Source organism: Monomorium pharaonis, chromosome 6 (assembly GCF_013373865.1).
Source record: "Monomorium pharaonis isolate MP-MQ-018 chromosome 6, ASM1337386v2, whole genome shotgun sequence".
Taxonomy (NCBI): Eukaryota; Metazoa; Arthropoda; class Insecta; order Hymenoptera; family Formicidae; genus Monomorium; species Monomorium pharaonis.
In genome coordinates this window covers 10,975,766-10,996,540 of record NC_050472.1, presented here as the reverse complement: position 1 = coordinate 10,996,540, position 20,775 = coordinate 10,975,766, and the positions used below count along the sequence as shown (strand labels likewise).

The 20,775-nt window shown below is 41.9% G+C and overlaps 1 protein-coding gene across 2 annotated transcripts; it reads right to left on the bottom strand.

Annotated features, from left to right (window-relative positions):
• Positions 1–468: 468 nt before the first annotated feature.
• LOC118646071 lies at positions 469–20,424 on the bottom strand. Of its 2 annotated transcripts, XM_036288359.1 has the most exons (5): positions 19,376–20,424; positions 17,752–17,915; positions 4,630–4,685; positions 4,518–4,559; positions 469–544 (listed from the first exon to the last, which is right to left on the bottom strand). In XM_036288359.1, exons 1-4 carry the CDS (start codon positions 19,450–19,452, stop codon positions 4,542–4,544), a joined length of 315 nt encoding a protein of 104 aa, XP_036144252.1. In that variant the 5' UTR covers positions 19,453–20,424; the 3' UTR covers positions 469–544; positions 4,518–4,541. The 2 variants fall into 2 exon arrangements, with proteins under 2 accessions (XP_036144252.1, XP_036144251.1); XM_036288358.1 differs by lacking the exon at positions 469–544 and having other exon boundaries at positions 3,532–4,685.
• Positions 20,425–20,775: the final 351 nt, after the last annotated feature.

The window sequence follows — 20,775 nt, the reverse complement described above, 5'->3', positions numbered from 1 at the left end:
AATCGGACGAATAATAAGGGTATACGCGTACGACCGACAAATTCGTTGGGACCGAATAATTTCAAGGGCGGAGAAGACCATCAACAGCACCACTCACTCGAATACCGGATGCAATCAATCGATGAGCGTCTGAAGCCGCTAGAAGAAGAGGAAGACGAACAGGAAGCGGAAGCAAGACTACAGGCGACAATCGAACGAGCGGCGGAGACCCTGAGGAAACGAGCTGCGAAGAGAAAGGTGCAGGCGGATAAGTCTGAAGAGGCCAAATCGTTCGAGCCTGGCGACCGAGTATGGGTCAAGCTTCACAGGAGGAGCGACGCCAGTAGAAGATTAACGAAAAAAATACACCTCGTGTACGATGGACCCTACACGATAGGCCAAGTGATACGCGATAATGCTTACCTGATCGTAGACGACGATGACAGCGTAATAGGTGTATACAACTCCCGTCAACTGAAGCCGCACCGAGAGGCGTTGATGAAGGATCCGACGCAGGTGAACGCGATCGATGAGCCACTGAAGAAGCCGAAGAAGATCCGGGAACCTGAAACAGAAAAGAAAAAAATTAAAACAATAAAAGGATCACAAGAGATCAAGACATTAAACATGATGACGACAACGAGAAACGAAAAGATCATCACCAACAAAAAGGTCAACGAATACATAAACGAACTGAAAAACCAGTCGTTCGGAAAAAGATTGTTGTCGCTTCATTTTCGGAGAACTCCGAAAATGAAGTGCAAATTGATGAAAATGATGCCTCACGATTCACAAAGCGAATAAAGAGTCAAATTATCAGCAAAAAAGGCATGAGAGATATTTTTCGCATCCGAAACCTACTGCTCAAGCAATCACAAAATAATTGGGTGACAGGAAGAGTCGAGGAGCATAGAATGAAAGTAATTATGGACACACGTGGTGAGTTCAATGTCATCACAAATAAAGCGGTTGAGTTAATAGAGCGCGAAGGAACGCAACTACCAAGAACAACGGACTCTAAGAATATCCCTGCATACTTGAAGAGGGAGAAATGGACAACCATAGTTGCAGTAACAGTTCACGTGGAGATCTTCGCAAGAAACTTAACCGTCGAAGCCATGGTTCTGGAAGGACAGGAGCCCACGTTGATCTAAGCCAGAAACTCAAGAAAAGAGCTAGCGAGGCTGATAAAGCAACCAGCGAATAAGAAGACAAGTCCAAACCACCGCGAAAATTCCGTAGTCGATTTAGTTTCGTTGCAGGTAGACGAGGAACCAACCCAAACCCAAAGCCGGCGAAGAAACGACCCCAGGGACCCGAAACCAGTCGCGAAGCAAAAGCAGAGCAGACCAGATTCCAAGGGAGACGCGAACGAGCAGGCCGAGCCAAAGATCATCCCCGAGACCTGTGAACCAGTCTTTAGCGACTCAACACCCTCACCGTTCGGCCAGCGTACTCATGTAAGCGAAAGCAAATCAATTTCGAGCTTGAAAACCGACATTATTAAGGCTAACGCCCGAACCGAGCCAAAGTTTAATGTAATAACGCGCATACCACGCGAAATCGCAAATTCACTTGAATTAACGCAAAACAAAAATTCTAATCCCGAACGCGAATTTTATAAAAATAACCATAAGGAAGTTTTGCTAACGAGCGAGAACGAATCGGGTTTATCATCCGATACAGGAATCGCGACGCGTCTAAACAATAAAAAGAAAGAACAAACGCGAAAAAATAAATCCGAAATTTCCCCGATACGCGGAGGAGCTAATAAGAATAGAAGCGCGATAGCGACAGCGAATAACACTGTAAGATGCGAAATCGTCATTTGCGACACGAATTACGATGCGCAGAAATGGTACGTCACGAACAAACCCGGTAAGATACTACCCGACCCTAACGTGTCAATGAAAACGCGGCGTAACCCAAAGAAGCGCGATAGGTCACCCGATCTGCCAATCGGCGCTGGGGCACCGGTGCGTAGCATCCGCCAATCAGCATCGTCTGGGGAATCTCTCCCAAGCCCTGGCGACGACATCTTAACCCTACGTAATCAAAGCCGAAAGTCAACACGTGGCGAGGGGAGTATCCCGTTTGGACACGTAACGATTGGACACCGCTCGATTGGACACGCACGATTGGACACGCACGATTGGACACCGCACGATTGGACACCGCACGATTGGACACCGCATTATTGGACACTGCACGATTGGACACCGCACGATTGGACACCGCATTATTGGACACCGCACGATTGGACACCGCATTATTGGACACCGCATTATTGGACACCGCATTATTGGACACCGCATTATTGGACACCGTACAATTGGACACACACACACATTTACGTGTGTGTATGCAGATTTCTAATACAGTTTGCATGGGTTAGCGACTTGGACGGGGTGGGTGCGGGAGGGGGGGCCGAAGGCCCCCCTTGCACCCCCCGTGTGTGTGTGTGTGTGTGTGTGCGTGCGAGCATTTTCTGCACCACATAGGTTTGAAACTTTCCACGCAAAACGAGATGCTCCTAAAAATACGTATATAGATATTTAAAATTCAATTTTTTTTCTGGCAAATCGAAGCTTTTTTCTGCCAGATATTTCTAAGCTTAGATAATCTGTCATATGATATATAAATGTTATTCACTAGAAGACTGCGGTGTCCAATAATGCGGTGTCCAATCGTGCTGTGTCCAATCGTGCGGTGTCCAATAATGCGGTGTCCAATAATGCGGTGTCCAATCGTGCGGTGTCCAATAATGCGGTGTCCAATCGTGCGGTGTCCAATAATGCGGTGTCCAATCGTGCGGTGTCCAATCGTGCGGTGTCCAATCGTGTGGTGTCCAATCGTGCGGTGTCCAATCGAGCCGTGTCCAATCGTGCGTGTCCAATCGTGCGTGTCCAATCGAGCGGTGTCCAATCGTTACGTGTCCAAAAGGAGGTCACCCCGTGGCGAGCGATCCACGACATCGGAAAAACCGTGCAAAATACGTGATATCGCAGTGCACTAAGCCAAGTAAAAACGTCCCAGCATTAATCGGGATCATGGACAACATCAGCCAGATGAACCTGGACAGCGATGAGGAGATGTGGCTAAACCGAGCAATGACGAGTGTCCTCAATCGAGAACTAACCTCAAGAAAACAGAAGAGGTTAGATTTCCTAAAGAGCATGGCTCAAGACACAGGGTCATCAAACATCAAATATGACAAAATCCGAGCGGAAGAGTTACTACGACAGGACATCGAGAAAAGCAACAAACTGACCGAGTTCATAAATAAGCACTATCGAAACGTTGCGGCGGGAAACTGGGTATTCGATGCCGCAGACATCAAAGATAAAGATGGTAACCCGGTAGTCAGGGTTATGATTGAAACTGAAAAGCTAGACCAAAACAAAAAAGCGATCCCTAACCTACAAGTGATCGCCAACATAATAAACGAAAATATACACATCAAATATTATTCTATCCCGGACGAAGTGGACCAACCACACACAAGCAGCACGCAGGCGGCCAATCAAGCCGAACAGATACAAAAATCCGATGATCCGCAGCCAGCCACTGGTGAACAAAATGGCGACGAAGTAGAACAAGGCGAGTCGGAACAAGCAGTACTAGAAGAGTCCGAAAATACCCAAACACCGCCGGAACAAGAGAACGAAAAGGACGATCTACAGGACGAGACAACTCGACAAAGCAGCGAGGGCGAATACAATAAAGAAAATGCGCCCGAGAAAATCTCTCTGTGGCGACACAAACCGTTAGTCACCACACCAAGCGCCTAACAGCCGCGCAACCCGTCTGACACAGTAAGAATTTCGACTGCAAGGAAAGTGAAGTGCGCGCGGACGCCACCAGAGGCCATCTTATCTCAGGAGTAAGATGACGACTTCTGAGCTTTATAAGGAGCACGGGAAGACGGACGAATTACTCTTTGCGTACTCGCACTTGAGTCTTTTTTCTGAATACGAAGATATTGCCGTCTCTCGTATACAACATTAGCGAGCACGCTGGCTACCAAGGAGCAGCCGTGGGACCCCGCAATCGCTGTGATCTCTCCACTACGAAGGACCAGACCACCGAGGGTACTCTTGGCCGCCGACGACCCGCGGATTTGGCGCTACACTTCGCCCAGGTACCTGCTACCGGACCTGTTGGAGAGCCTGGCGAGAGAGACCACCACCAGAGGTACCCAGACGGAGGACACAACCTGGGAAAACCGGGCTACACAGACCATCGCCCTACCGGCAACCAGGGACCGCGCTACGCAGCACGAAGACAAGCAACATCGTGCGCGATCGTTCCGTGTATTAACACGTTAAACCGTTTACACACGCGTCGCATGTGCGACATCGATAGCACGCGTCTGTGCGTGGGCGATACACAGCAAAATAATCTCGCTCAGCCTATTTTCGATAACTCGTGTGTGAATAAGCGCCGCGGACGGGTGTGTGTGATTTCTCTAACATTTATCATACATGTGAATAAACCGTTTTGTTATTGTTTGTAAACATTAAGGCGCAGTTACTTACCTGTCCTTTCGTGTATCCTCGTCCTTACGGTGAATCCGAGTCCTGCGAAAGAAAAGACACCTTGTTAAAAACGCGACCGCGGGTAAAAACATAACCTAAAAATCATACTTACCTGGCGAAGTTCCCGTGTGATGATCCAGCGACGATCCTCTGCGACGGCAGCAGCACCTGAAACAGACAAAATAGAAAAGATTAGTGAGTTTTGTGCGACGCATACGAGGCCCAGTGCGACGAGCAGAGCATCGTAGCGTGAGCATCCGGGACGGCACGCGCAGCGACGGCGGCGTCCTCCCGCATAGCAACAGCAGTTCCGAGGGCATTGGAAGATTCGGACTGCAACTCCTTGCTTCTTAACGGGTCAAAGGAGCTGGCGACCGTGTCAAGGAGAAATCCAAGGTACGTGAGTCCGAGTATTCACAACGTCACTTTATTCCGTCAATCGATCCCCGGTCACAACCTAACCTTGAAACCGACCACCAGAAGCGCCCAGCCAGGGACAGCATCAACATCCAAGGTGGAGCAAGCGGTAAGCGCCACCAAGGTCTACACAACCGCGAAAACGAAGAGAAAGACGATCGAGGGAAAGAGCGTCGTAAGTGTCATCCTGCAGCGTGCGTGCGAGCAGCCGGACAAGGAAGCTGAGGGCCAAGAAGACACTAGACCCGTTTAGCGTGCGAAACGCGTAAGGCTTTATAGTGTAATACGATCTTAATATCAGGTTTTTTTCTAGTTTTATTTAATAGCGTGCGTACGGCACATAAGCGTGACCGTAAGAAAGCATATAAACAGCGTGCGCGTAGTTTTATTTAATATTATTCACAATGATTTATTTTTTTTATTCTAACCTTTACGCGTAGTGATCTAGATAGTCAGTACACTCTGATGGTCAATCAAATAGAATAATATTAAGTTTAGTTTGTTTTCATTGAGCAATGCTAGATCTAGAAGCACAACTTGTGTGCTATAAGTTATGTTTGTTTAATCTAATAATGTTAACACTAAATGCCACATTCTTAATATCTTATGCATATGGTTTATTTTACCATTTTATAAGAAAGTAAACGTTTTAAATAATAAGTTAATAGCCTAAGCGGATTGCACATTTAAGTGCAATCCATCTTACATCTCTCCATGAACTGCATTTTTAAGTGCAATCCTGGGAAAAACCAGGAAGACGTTCTAACAGCACCAGAATGCACTTTGATACACTTCCCGACACCAAAGGACGTCATCCCATTGGTCATCCACTACGGAGAGGGGATGACACCAGAGCCCGCGTCGCGCGGCAGCACATCGTACGGGGATTGGCAGCGGAGAAGGGGAAACTGACGCGCTCTCCGCGACGGCGTGCACAACAAGTGATGCGATTGGCTGAAGAACGGAAGAGAAAGAAAGCTCGCACGGGCGAGTATAAAAGATCGCGTTACGAGCGCCCGAGAGCTTTCGCGCGATAACTTTCATGAGTTGTTGATACAAAACAAGAGTATTGGTTATTAACTTATCTGATACATAACCTGGTGACTGTTCCTGAGACCTCGGGATTCCTAGTGACCTAAAAATAAAAAATTGAAAAACGAGACCGCGGGTAAAACGAACTAATATATATAACTAATATATATATATATTTATTAATATTTATTAATATTTCTTAGAGAAATTTAATACCGTAGTTTTTATTTAGTTAGTAATATTTATTTGGAATATTTTAATTTTGGTGTATTAAAGCATTACAAATAAATAATTAATTACTAACAAAATAAATACTGCGAGTATTAAATTTATATTTATATTAAATACTAAGGAATAATACAAATAAAAAGACAAAACGAAAAAGTTATAAAGTTATAAACAATTATAAAGTTATAAAATTAAAAGTAATAAAAATTAAATTATTTTAGTTAAAGTATAATTGAAGCATATAATAATCATTACTAACAATTACAACTTTAATAGATACCCAGATAGCACGGAGAGTTCAAGAAGAACTCAATTATATGTTACCAATTATGAATTCTTTTTGAGTTTTTTTTGAACTCTCTGTGCTATCTGGGTAAAAATGTGGATAAAATAAATTTTTAGAAATATTAATAGAAATTTTAAACAATACAACTAAAATAATACAAATAAACATGTTATTTATTAAAAGTTTATTTTTTTATATTTATTCTATATAATATTTTTATTCTTAAAGACATGTCTTAGAAACATGTTGTAACCATCGCTCGCGAGCGACGGCCAACTTCGCCTCCGTCCCTGGTCGCGGCCCTGAGCCGCCCGGGTATCGGGGCGACTATCTTCGAGAGATTTCCCGACGCAATACTAAGTTGGGTGCCAGGTACGTTAAGCGTACCACTTTGTGTGCACCAAATCACGAATGAACGTTACGGTAACAGAATAGCGGGAAAGACGCGCGCACGCTAGGCGACCGGGGCGTTAGCGGCTCCGATATCCAGCTGCTTAGCCCTCAAATGGCAGAGGGGGAGGTTCGGTGCGGGCAGATGAAATCGGGAAGGCGAGAGAATCAGTGACACAACATCAATGTAACATAGAAAATTAACAATTGTATTTGATCGGATATTGTACAAGGCTAGACGGTTCTGTAGAGTGGCGATGGTTTGCGCGCGTTACCAGCTAACGACCGCTGGGTATCGTATCTCGCGGAAACGGGATGCTTGACGAGCGGGTTATTGTGCGTCCGCGGGAATTCTCCGGCTTGTCTACACTTGACCCGGCGTCGGTGGAGGACGCCAAACTCTCGATAGAATGACGATCTCGTCAAGGGCGAACGGGACGAACTGTAACTCCGAGTCCGCGTGGCACGTGACGGACTCGTATTCTCCCGCGCGCTAGCGAATCTCGCGAGCAATAAGCGCGATAATTATTATTCACTCGCCAACCAGGCGGCTCAAGACGATTACGTCGAGTATTATCAGAGCGCAATTACCGAAGGGCTCGCGACATAAAGGCGATCGACCAAATTACACAGTATTAATGATAATTTACCAAGGCGCAACAATTTACAACACGGGAATGACCCGTGACACGACGACCGGACGAAATAACGATTGAATCGGCTGCGGATCGGGACGCACACGCAACGCGAAGATAATACGAAATGTACAGCACGGAGCGAAATCACGCGGGCAGGCGCGATCGGGCGAGACAACGGTGCTCCGATAAACCCACGAGCTCGTGGCTTCACGGGAGCGTCCCGTTTGCCCACGGTCCCGATTGACCATGTCAATATTGGCCACGTCAATATTGACCACGTCAATATTGGCCACGTCAATATTGGCCACGTCAATATTGACCACGATCCCGATTGACCACGGGGTGGATTGGCCACGTCAATATTAACCACGCGTCAATATTGCCCACGTCCTTATTGCCCACGCGTCAATATTGGCCACGTCACTATTGTCCACGCGTCAATATTGACCGCGTCAATATTGCCCACGTCATTATTGCCCACGCGTCAATATTGACCACGCGTCAATATTGTCAACGTCAATATTAATCCTTTTTTTAAAATTTGTTTGTATGTTATGAAATGTTATTAAAAAAGTTTCTGAGTGATCCAAATTTATTGAAACAGTGAAACATTTTATTTCGTTCGTAGAAGTTAGCCAAAATTTGGTTAGGTCTGTCAAAACTCTATACAAAATTGCATAGGTAGTTTCCCTTCTAAAATATTGAATAATTTCAGACATAAGATATGTTTTCAGACAAATATTGACAAACAAATACATTCACATGAAATTATAATTTGTGTATCCCTTGTAAAAAGCATGTCTTCTAAATATATGTCATAATATATGTTAAATGTATGTTATATCTTATAGCATTAGTATAAAGACCTATTCATAAGTGAAAAATATGCTGCTGTTAATATTGACTGCAGAGAATATCTGTTTTTGATATAATTGTTTAAAGTTCGTAATGCACAGACGTTAGATATTTTCAATCGGGTTGGAGATTAGTCGTATTTAATAATTATAATTCGATATATTTAAAGAGATATATATACATTTGGCAATTGATGATTTTGACGACATCTAGAAACTACCATATATTATTGCATACATTAGAGTACATTGACTCTCTGATGCATACATGGCTAATATTTTTGAAATACAACTTATTAGTGCATATGTATAAACAAATAATTACAGATTGATGATTTCAACGACATCACAAGGTTATACCTAATATATATGGTTAACTACCAGCTAGATACCATATATTATTTTATACATTAGAGTACATTTACTCTTTGATGCATACATAATCAATATTGTTGAAATATAACTTGTTGATACGTATATATAAACAAATAACTATAAATCAATGATTTTGACGACATTACAAGGGTATATTTAATACATGGTTAATTACCATATATTATTGTATACATTAGAATACATTGACTCTCTGATGCATACATGACTAATATTCTTGAAATACAACTTATTACATATGTATAAACAAATAATTACAGATTAATGATTACAACGACATTACAAAATTTTATACATGGATACATAATGTTGATGATTAAGGCGATGCTGGAGTGACGGCCGAAGTCCAATATAGTCCTGCGCCACCATCTAGACGGAACTAAAAATGTCGATAATATCAATCAATCAACATATCGACATTTTTATTCCGTTTATTACCCTATGAGCTCTTTTCTGCATTATCACGTGAAGGAATAATGAACATGAAAATAGTGCCATGTACAGGGTGTTCAATTTAAACTGTACTATGTAAATATCTTAAAATATGAAAAATATGGAAAAATTGTTTTCAGACAAATGTGTGGTCTAAAGGAAGACTTTCCGTTTTACATATACCGTACAAGTTTTATCTGAAATAATACTACATTTTCTGTATTTTTCAAATTATTCAAGATATTTGTTTAACACATTTGGAATGAAATACCTATATATTATATATTATTACATATACAATGTTGTAGCCACTTTTTAAATATATTTTATACATCCAATGCAATTTTAGGCCAGGATGTTACATATATTGGCAATAAATAGGTATAATGCTGCACATAGATCTAAATACTCTAACTCTTTTTGCTAGATGTAATAGAAGAGACAGAAATTATTTAGCCTGATACTAAAATATGATACTTAGTGTGTATTTCAAAAGAAAAATCTGTATATTGCTTGAGACATTCATGCACAAGAATATAGAGACATGAATATATCTACATTTGTATACGATATTAGATTTACAATTGTGTATTACAATATGTGTGTGCATGTATATGTTGTCACGACTTTTCCTGACCGGGAAAGCCGCGAGCAAAAAGCAGCGAGACCGATAGGGTAACCGGTACCCCCGATGCCGTGTTTGTCGCGCTCGAATCTCGGCCACACGTTATCACGAAAATTGTTGGGCGCCAGACGCGCTCGACGACGCGTCAATTCGCGAAAATCGTTACGCCAAAGTGTCCTCGATCCTCGCGCGACAATCTCGACCAGCTCTGCCTAACGGTAGAGGGGCGGGGTGAAGCGTAAGGGAGCAGGCGAATGCGGTAACACGAAGGGGCGGACGACACACCAGACAATTAGGCTCTGAATTTAACAGATAACGATCTTTATTAAAAATTAATAATCAGACGAAAACAATAATATCACGGGACGCGGCATGCGGCGTTCCGACAATGCGGCGCCCCGGCGCGAATCAAACCAAGCAGGAGCGCGAACGATACGCGGGAAGCTCCCGCGGTAGGCACGCGGCCGACAAGGACAGACGATAGAATTTCCCGCGCACAATGAATCTCGGGCGTTCGAACGTGCCGACACTCCCGGCAACTAGAGAACGCGACCGCGTGTCCCGCGGGGGTCACAGAATAATCGCCGGCCGCTGCCGCCCTTCACACCGTCGCGAATCCGGAAGTCCCGTCCACCCGCTACTCGCGACGCGACACTCGCTCGCGCGAGGGCTTTGCGGCGCACACGGTCGAGGGGAATCTCCGATGGAACCCGAGCGTCCTCGCAACCGTCCTCCCCGTGGTTCGGCGCGTTGGCGTCCCGCCCGCTTGCATCCGATAGATCCCCCAATGACCTACGCGAACGTACGGCCTCCCTGCGGCCCACGCGAATCACGCACTAACACAAAACGGATGCAGAACGGGCCTGGGAACACTTCGCCGGCCGGTATCCGCTCACACCAAATTATCCTGACAGGCCACCTCACCGATAAGGTCCTGGCGACGTTCTCCCTCGTCTCCAGGCTCGTCCCTTTTTCCTGGTTGAGGCCTCGCACCAGCCACACCGATAATTTTTCAAGGGACACGACACTCGACTTCACGGCAGGGCCGCTCGCACGCAAAAGCGGGGTGGATCGCGGTCGATCCCGGATCGACGCCGCGACCCCCCGTTCAGTCATGCGCATTGTTTCCGCGCCGCGACCCAATTGCTGCAAGGCACGCAGTCCTGCGTACGCAGGGACGTGCGCGCCATCATCCTTCCGGGGGCCTCGCAAGCCCCCGCAACATTTTCTTTCTCCCGCTGGGCCACTTCCCGAGCCGGGGCAGCGCACGCGGAGACCTCCGTTCCTCAGGAGAGGGCTTGACGCCTCCCTCGACGCGTTTGGTCCCATCCGGGCCCCTCTACAGCCCTCCGGGACGTTCCGTCGTGGTGTCGGCGGGCACCGCCGCCTTAGGCTCCGGCCGTGGCTCTCCCAGGGCCACGCCGAATTCCCGTGCGGGCCGCGTGCTCGTCTCTCCCGGGCACCGGTGGCGTCCTTCCTCCTTCCCCGCATCGTCGTCGCTCTCTCTCCTCCTCTCTCGCTCTCTCGCCGCATTCCATCGGAAGACGGCCGCCGCGCAGCGAAATCAAAAATATACGAAATTAATACTACGCTCGCTAAGTCTGTCGCGGTTCCCCATGGAGATCCCCTCTCGCCTCTCGCCTATTTTCCCCGTACGGCGCGAATTCGCAGCCTGTGACGGGGGAGGAACGCTGCTACCCGTGGCAGCTAAGCTACCACGTCACAATGTATATGTACACACACACACACACACACACACACATGCGTGCATTATAATACATACTACATAGATAATACATAAACGTACAGTATTTTATAAAAAATATGTACGTATAATAAACGCCTGTACTATTTTCTTATGACTGACCAGCTCACAACAAATAATATTTGTTATTACTAGCTAGTTAATAAAAAATGTTTCATTTTTTAAACAAGACTACACAATATAAATATATATATATATACACACACACAATAAAAAACAACATATAATTATGTAGTCTTGTTTCAAAAATATAAAAAGACATTAAAAATGTCGATGAGCCCTTCCATCGCTCATTCCTGTGAAACGCAACCAAAATGTTTCATCGTTTCTCCATTCTCTTTTGCTTATGTTTGCCTACAAGCAAACATAACTACTTTTTAATTAAAAAAAGTAATTGCTTAACACTCATACATTAAAATAAATATATGAGTTATTATATAGTTTACTCTGTCTCATGCAGTTTTATGCACGATTTTTAGAGAGTGCAATTACATTTCCGTATAAAAGCGATAACAATATTCTTCGAAATAATATTATATCAATCGAAGAATATTTATTGCCTCGGAAAAGGTAAGAGTTTTTTGTTTTCTACGATATTGACAAAGTGTCGTCTCATAGATTTAACATCGTTAGAATACTTTTCTTTGCACGGATCTCTACCTAATACTATATCCGTTGCAAAAGCAGCAGCATATATTCCACAGCACATATCATCCGGTTGTGTTTGAACTTTCTCAAAACTTATGTCCGAAGGTACTATTTGTGGAAAACGAGCGCTTATGTATTCTTTTTCTTTAGATGCCATTCTATTGTATGTACAGCCCGATATGCTGTCATATACGTAAAGTTTAATTCCATCAAAAAAGATACAGCGCCAGTGATCAGTACAATTGCCTCCTATTAGAATAGAATTTATTGTTTCCCAAATGGGGTTACAAGGCGCTTTTTTACACGGAGCGTTCCCGAACCGTTCACAAATACTTAAACCCTCTGCTCCCGAAACCGACCTGGCCATAAGCGATCCTTACATTCTGTTACCTCCCACCCCTCTCGCACGCCCCTTACCCCCTACCCCCCCACCCCCTTCCCCCCTTTTCCTCCACTCATCCCTTCTCTCTTCTCATTTCTTCTCCATTATTTTCTTCAACCTCTCTTCAAACCTCTCCTTCCTTTTTCCTTCTGGGACCTCTCCTCCTCCTCTTTTTCTCCTGACTTCCTCTGCTCTCCCTGCTTTACCTTCTCCATCTTCTTCAGGCTTTCTCTCCTTCTCTCCTTCCCTCCTGCTTCTCCTGCTTCTTTCTCACCACTCATCTCCCCTTCCATGTCTCTCTCCTTATCTCCTCCGTCTCTTCCTAGTAACATAAAGCATAAGACATAAATTATCTCCTCCAACTCCTCTCCCCTTTAATTCCCTTCCTCCTTTCCTTCTCCCTCGCCTATTTCCCACTTTTCTTTCCTTATATTCCATACCCATTCCATCCCGTCCACCCACATGCTTCTATTCCCCACGTACACCTTCTTTCCCTTATTTCTCTCCTCTTTTGCCCTTTCTAACATCCTCCACCTGATTTTCCTCTCCTCCATTGACAAATCCTCATCCAACCTTACATCCCAGCGACTCTTTATCTCCGCCCTCCTCTCTGGCAGCCAGTCTCTATCCTTCTCTCTCACCACCTCCGTTATCACCACTATCGTCCCCCTTTCCCCCACTCTTTCTGACACCATCCCTAACTCCACCTCCCTTCCCGTTTCCTTCTTCATAATCCCCTCTATTATCGCCTTTCTTTCTATCGCCCCCTCCCCCTCCACTCCCCTCCATATTATGTTTCTTCTTCTCACCTCCCTTATTCTTCTCTCCCTTTCCGCCCCCCTCACCCTTTCCCACCCCTCTCTCTCTGCTCTCTCCCTCATCCTCCTTTCCATTTCCCTTTCCACCCTTTTCCATGCCTCTATCCCCCTCCCCCTTTTACCATCACCGTTCCCATTTCTCTCCCCCTCTTCCTCCTCCGCTCTCTCTGCGCTCTTCCTCTTCTCCCTGCCAGCTCCTCCTGCCTGTCCCTCCTTCACTTTCCTCCCCTCTTGGCTGCTTCCTTCCTCCTCGCCTCTCTCCTCGCCCCGTCGCCTCTCCTTCTCTTCTTCTCTTCTCGACTCCTGCCACCAGCTCTCCTCGTCTCTGTCCTTCCGCCCCTTCCCCTCCTCTTCCCTCTCTTCTCTTCTCCTCTCGTTCTCGCTTTCCCCCATCCTCTCCTCCCTCTTCTCTCCATCCAACTGTTCCTTTTTCCCTCTCCTTCCCTCTCTCCTGTCGTCCTGTCCGATCCTCTTCTTCTCCCTCTCTCCTTCGTCGCTGTCCCTTTGCGCTTCCTCTTTTCCACTGCCTCTTCCTCTCGCTTCCCGCATACTCCTCATCTCCTCCCTCTCACCTCTTCTTCCCTTCTCAGACCTTCTCCTTCCAGCGCCTCTAACCTCTCTTCCAAGCCTCTTAGTCTCTCTCTGACTTCCCTCAGTCGCCTTGTCATTTCCCACCTCAATTTCCTCAACTCTCTTCCTAACTCTTCCATCCTCTCTTCCTCCCTCGCTTCTCTCTTCTCCCCACAATTTCTCTCCTCTGAATCCGGCACTTTCTCTCCCTACGCACTTTCTCTTTATCTTCTTACTGCAATGTTCTTTCTCCTCCTGTGTCGAAATCACACTGTCGACATGTGCCATCGATGGACCACGTGTGCGGAAATCCGCGTTCCCAAACACGCTACCATCCTGTCCTAGCACTCTTGCCAACTTAACTCTGTCCCCATATTGCCATTCCCTTCCTTCCACCAGATGACGTTCCTCTTCTCTCTTCGTGCTCACGCCACCGCATCTCCGCGCGCACCGCCATCTGCCCTCCGTCCTTCCCCTTCTCGTCTCTATCGAAACTCTCCTCTACGTCGCATCTCTCCAGCGCCCTCTCTCTGACCTCTTCTTCTCGTTCCTGCCTCCATCTTCCCCGCTTTCTTCTCTCGCTACTCCGATGCTTTCCCGGACTTCTCCATCCTAATATCTTCTCACCTCCATCTTCCTTTCACTTCCCTCCAATTACCCGTTTATTTCCCGAACTTCTCTTCCCGATTTTCCACTTCTTTCTCTCCTCTCTCTTACATTACACCCTCACAACACTATTTACTCCGGAGCTCTCTGTGCCACCTCTACTCTTAACCACGCCATCTTCAATTGCCTCCTATTATTTGTACGCTTTTTTCACAACTGGCTCTAATTAATTGTGGAAATTCTATGTAGTGTACACTTTGTGTTTCGAAATAAGATGTTTCTGTCACAACGCGTAGAAATAGATCCAATGAATTGTCGTTCAATTTACTGTTTTGCGGCAAGACATTTTCTTTCACCGAAGAAAGAGATATCTCACGAGTATCTATTACTCTTCTGCGACTTGCCATTTCATCTGCTGTCGGAATATAATTAGTAACATGACTCACTATAATGCAGTCATCTTGCTCTATCACAGCAGTAGGATTGGTTTCCAATGAAATACTGTATTTCATTCGTTTATTGCCCAGCATTTTGCTATCTTGTTCATTGACTCATTATACGTTGTCGCTTAGTGTTACAATTATTCACACTTTTGGACAACTTTTCTTTTGCTTCTATTATATATTTTGGTTCTCTGATAGGCATATGTCTATTATGCCGACTGTCCAAAATTTCAGGAAGCATGCAGTCAAAATAAAAACGTGTTAACAAAGGCAACATTTTCTGTTTCCAAAAATCATTATCTCTGTTAACACGTATTGTTTTTACGCTTTTTGGCGTCCATACAGCAAAAATGCAATAATCGCGCTGTGTTATGTTCAGTTGACTCTGTACTTGATAAAAGAACCGATGAGTTCGGTTCATAACGTTTGGATCTTTTTTATCAAAAATACTTTTTAATTGAGGCAATGTACTAATTGCTTCTTCTGCTGTTACATTTTCAGCTGAAAGAGGACATTTGATCTCCACTAGACCATCTTCATCGAGAAGTCTATCAGGAGAAGCACCCAACCATGGATGATCAATAAACAATCCGCATGGTTTTATATCTTTCATTAATTTAGCAGATAACTCTTGTTTTGCCATTTCTTCCATCTCGCGACCATACATCATAGCTGCGGTATCGATGGATGAAGGAAACAAGATATTCTTTACGTTCATTGCGCATGATGTTGTTGGTTTCATACGACATATCACTCCGAAATTTGATGCTGTCAACATTTCTTTTCTTAGTGACAACCAAAATTCGCAATCTCTTTGTTTTTTAGTTTTGCATTCTATTTCTTCCCAGTTTCTTCCATTTTCAAACAATTTTTCTAAATGCTTTTGTTTAAATTGTTCGAATATATCAGGGGAGAGGTCTGGTTCTTGCGATTGAAGTCCATAATAACCATCTGTTTTTGTGTTCCTCTTACATTTTTGTGGTTTGTTATGTATTCGAGATTCTCTGGTTCGAGCTATTTTTATTTGTCGTTTTTTTTCCATATTCTCGATAATAGAAGGAACATTATTACATACGTTTTTATGTAATTCTGTGAGAACTTGTTGCGTGTTATGTTAAATAACAGCTGCCGCAACTCTGGTATTGTAAGAACCTCGCGCACCATAAAAAACGCGTTTTCCACCAATTTCAGCGCAGACTATCGAGTGGAACGATTCTGCAAAATTGTTTGTTACATTAAGTAACAAACTGTCGGAATAAGCGCTTAAATAATTTATAGCATTCTGGATTTGGGGATAAAGACCGTACGATTTCAAATACGGAACATAATTTTCCTTATCAGCGATATTCTCGCATGTACAGCCACGTTCCTTACATCGCTTGTTTTCACCAAAAATATGGCTTGGAACATTCATTATATCTTCCCGTAATTCCATTGCTATAATATGCTGAGGCTTATTTTCTTTCCTCTTAGACTAAGCTAATTTTATTATTTCCTTTCTGATATTTAAAATATTGTTTTTTACAATATTTTGTAACTTAACAAATTCACGATTTCTACGGAACTTAGGATTAATCGTTTGTACGAGTTTAAGCAATTTTTTGCATAGATTCCTAAGCAAATGATTATTACATTCTATTTTGTTAACTGTTATTCGTTGCTGTTGATACGGATTATTATTTAAGATAGATTGATACACGTTGCTATCGCCATCGGCAATAAGTGTTCTAAAAATCAGTCCATGCATTTCAATACTACATTTAAATCCTTCAACAATCGCATCGCTTTCCATACGTGTAGAACTTGCGTTACGATCAAAATTTTTGTAGCATTTATGTTTCTTGGCCTCGACACCATTTTGTTCCGCCATATGACATATCGTACAAAATTTGTTGCGGATGCCAATAAAGAGTACTTTCTTTGTGCGATAACCAATAATGGCTCCGACTCCAGAAAGTGAATCGTAAGCAACGCCATACGACTTCGTCGCCCAACTGCCATCCGCTACAACGGTTATGTACGGAATGCCATTGGTTACTTCGTTTCTTTCTAAAGCGAGTCGCTTTTCTTCTTCGGCTGCCATTTTTATATTTTCAATGGCTGTTTTTTCAAATTCTTCTAGTACTATGTCTCGATATTTAATATACGTTTTTCTCAGACATAGAGGGTACATTTGCAGCTGCAAACATTTTTTCCATTTGGCCATAACCAATACCAGTGGTAATGGTACCAGCTGTAATAGCCGTATTGATATCCATACGTGTATTATCTCTTGGATGTGACCAAATGCTTGTCTTATAATTGCACATATTGCATTTATAGAACAATTGCGTCTTAAACCCATAGCGACGAACATTTACGAGCATCCAGTCTTCATAATTGCACATAAATCCTCGGTTATGTTCGACAAATGCTCGCTTCTGTTCTTTGTGAAAAAAAGAATTACTTATAAGGCTATCACCTTCAGGATTATACTCTTGGATACCATCAGTATCCATAGGGCCTATCTTTTCGATGACAAGGGTATCATGATTTTCAGGCTCCTGCTGTGGGATACCATCCACATATGCATAGCCAGTGTTGTCGATGACACGAGTATTGTCATCTTCAAGCTCATGCTATTGGATACCATCCACATATGCATAGCCAATGTTGTCGATGACACAAGTATTGTCATCTTCATATTTTTGTACATTACTGTACTTACCTTGACTTACTGGTACTGGCTTCAAGCACTGTGTATCTTCAGTACTGGTGTTCGAATCCGTCAAGTCGGTCAGTAATTTTACTGAATCCTGACAATTTACACATTCGTCGCCAGTAGATATCCTTGTGCTTTCTTCACCAGCCAATGCCTTCAACATCTGCCTCCTGCAAAAATTTAAGATATTAGACTAAATGTTTTAATAATTGTAACAAAGAATATAATAACAATAATATTAAATTAATATTGTTGGTACTTATTATAAATTTATATAAATATAAAATATTAAAATACGTACAAAATTATTCATAAGTTTTAGAACGATTGCAATTTCCTCGTTTTTCATACAACAAAATTTAAAAATTGTCTACTAAATTTCTTTATTTACACATTTTAAAACGTCATTTTCTTTTTCTTTTGTCTTAATTTTTTATTTTCTACGTTAATAAAGTTTTAGAATTTATGTTTTAACAGTTTGATATCAATGCGATATCATTGCACTAATTTTTTTAAAAAGCATTTTGAAGCTTTGACAACTTTGTTTCAATGACTTCTATTATTTGTGTATGTACGATAATGTTTTATTAAGCAACAGCGCTACACAGAAATAAAAATTTTGTTAAGGATCCCACCCGATTATTATAAAAAAAACGTTTTCAGTCAATTTGCTACAATTTTTTAGATGTTGCAGTTCTTGTATTTCTGATAAAAAATCTCAATTTACAACACGTTTCTATATCTATTTTTTGAATTAAAAATATTTAAGAATCTGTTTCATGAAATCCATCGTTTGTTTACGGGAGTTTGTACTTGTGTGCCTGTTCATATGTATATCGGTATGTATGAATGTCCGTGGATGTCTGCGTGTGTCAGCAGACATAAAGACCTCACGATTTGTTATTCCGTATTATTACTGGAATACACATATTAAAATCACACACACACACACACACACACGCGCGCGCGCGCGCGCACGTGCGCAGCATCCATGGACATTCATACACACCGATATACATATGTGAGCAGGCACACTACTGCAAACTCCTGTGAGCAAACGTACGAAATGAGAAATTTTTAAATATTTTTTATTCAGAAACTAGACAGAAATGAATTTTGTGAATTGAGAATTTTTATCAGAGATGCAAGATGTACAAGATAAAAAAAATCAAGGAAGTTTACTGAAAATGTTATTCTCATAAAAATTGTGCGAAATCCTTTATCATTTTTCAATTTTATAATATACTTAAAACAGCAATAATTTGTTGCTTTCTTAACATTAAAATGTAATTAAAAATTGATGGCTAATACGACTTTTGAATACGATTTTATAAACCATTTTTTACTTTGAGGTATTTATTTTTTCGTGAAAAGCGTATTGCAAATATTCCCAGACTTATGGACATATTGTGTGTGTGTGTGTGTGTGTGTGTGTGTGTGTGTGTGTGTGTGTGTGTGTGTGTGTTGTGCAATAATTATAAATGCATGTAACATATTTGCTACCAGCATCATATTCATTTAATACTTCGATCTCTGATGTGTGTGTGTGTGTGTGAGAGAAAGAGAAAAAGAGAGAGAGAGAGAGAGAGAGAGAGAGGAGAGGGGGGGGAGAGGGAGAGAAGATACTAACCTTTTAATCCATCCTCTCCTTTTAGAGAGTCTGTGCCGAGAGGGAAACAATGCTTTGGCATCACGTTTTTGTCCCATTATGTGGACACAATACACACGAAATGTATCAATATTTTTATAACACTTCACTGGCACTAATTGTGCTGTCGATCAACGACACTGTGAACGTATAACACGGACTGGCACGTCTCGTGCCTCGCGCTGTTGCATTGTCTTATTGCGCATGTTGCGGCGCGACGCGTAACCGTTCGCGAAGTACGATTTTTCTTCTTCATTTTTCTTTTGTGCTGTTTTAAATAAAAGTGGTCATGTCGCAAAACTCAAAGTTTTTAATTAAAAGATCCAAAAACTAGAGCTTTCAAATGCTTTTCGGTTTGTATGGAATTTCTACGACCATTTTTCGCGAAGATACAAAGATTTGAATATGACCTAAATTTTTCTGATATTTTGAGTGTACCGCTTTTTTGGGATTGAGTATATATACAAACCACAATTAATTATAAAATATGCATAATTATCACAATCCTATGTATATTGCATTTTTCTTTATGTATACCACGCATGATCAATTTTTAATACTTTTTTGATAGTACCAATAAATAACAAACCATAATTAATTAATTACATTCTGCTTTTGAGAAAATAAGCAGCATATAGTTTCTATAGCACAATTTCTACAGCATCAGATGACCTCTTTTGCTGATAACATTCATGTTGTATGATGACGCATCTTTAAGAATATATGCTGTCATTTTTTCTTTAAATTTCACTATGCAGACAACATGCAGAAGTATATTTATTTTTAAAGTATGAGCTACAAAAATATATCAAGATTTAGTTTTATTTTGGGTTTTGATATTAATTGGTACATTAAAAAATGCATTTAAAATTGATTATACATAATAATTACATAATGAAGGATTCAATGTATACAATTTTGTGATAATTATATACATTATATCCCAAAAATTTTTCATGTAAAAGTATATAAAAATCTGTAGAATTATGTATCAAAAATGTCCATGCAAAATTTTACATTGTATATTTTTATGTAATTTTACATATTTTTATGTAATTTTATATAATTTTGATATAATTTTATAGATTTATACATACTCTTGTATAAAAAAATTTTTGCCAGAAAAAAATAGCTTATTTACAATTATATATAATTACATATAATTATACATAATTATATTTAATTATATATAATTACATATGAATAATTTTTTCTCAATAAAAAATGTTTCATGTAAAAGTATGTATAAATTTATAGAATTATATCAGAATTATATAAAAGTATATAAAATTATGTAAAATTATATAAAAATATACAATATAAAATTTTGCATGGACATTTTTGATACATAATTCTACAGATTTTTATATATTTTTCATGAA

Excerpts from the sequence above, each read along its gene's own strand:
- LOC118646071 (XM_036288358.1), bottom strand. The coding sequence starts at position 19,452 with ATGGGACAAAAACGTGATGCCAAAGCATTGTTTCCCTCTCGGCACAGA. Across the intron at positions 17,916-19,375 it reads AGGAGAGGATGGATTAAAAG|GAGGCAGATGTTGAAGGCAT; the intron begins GTTAGTATCTTC and ends AAATTTTTGCAG. Across the intron at positions 4,686-17,751 it reads GCCAGTACCAGTAAGTCAAG|GTGCTGCTGCCGTCGCAGAG; the intron begins GTAAGTACAGTA and ends TGTCTGTTTCAG.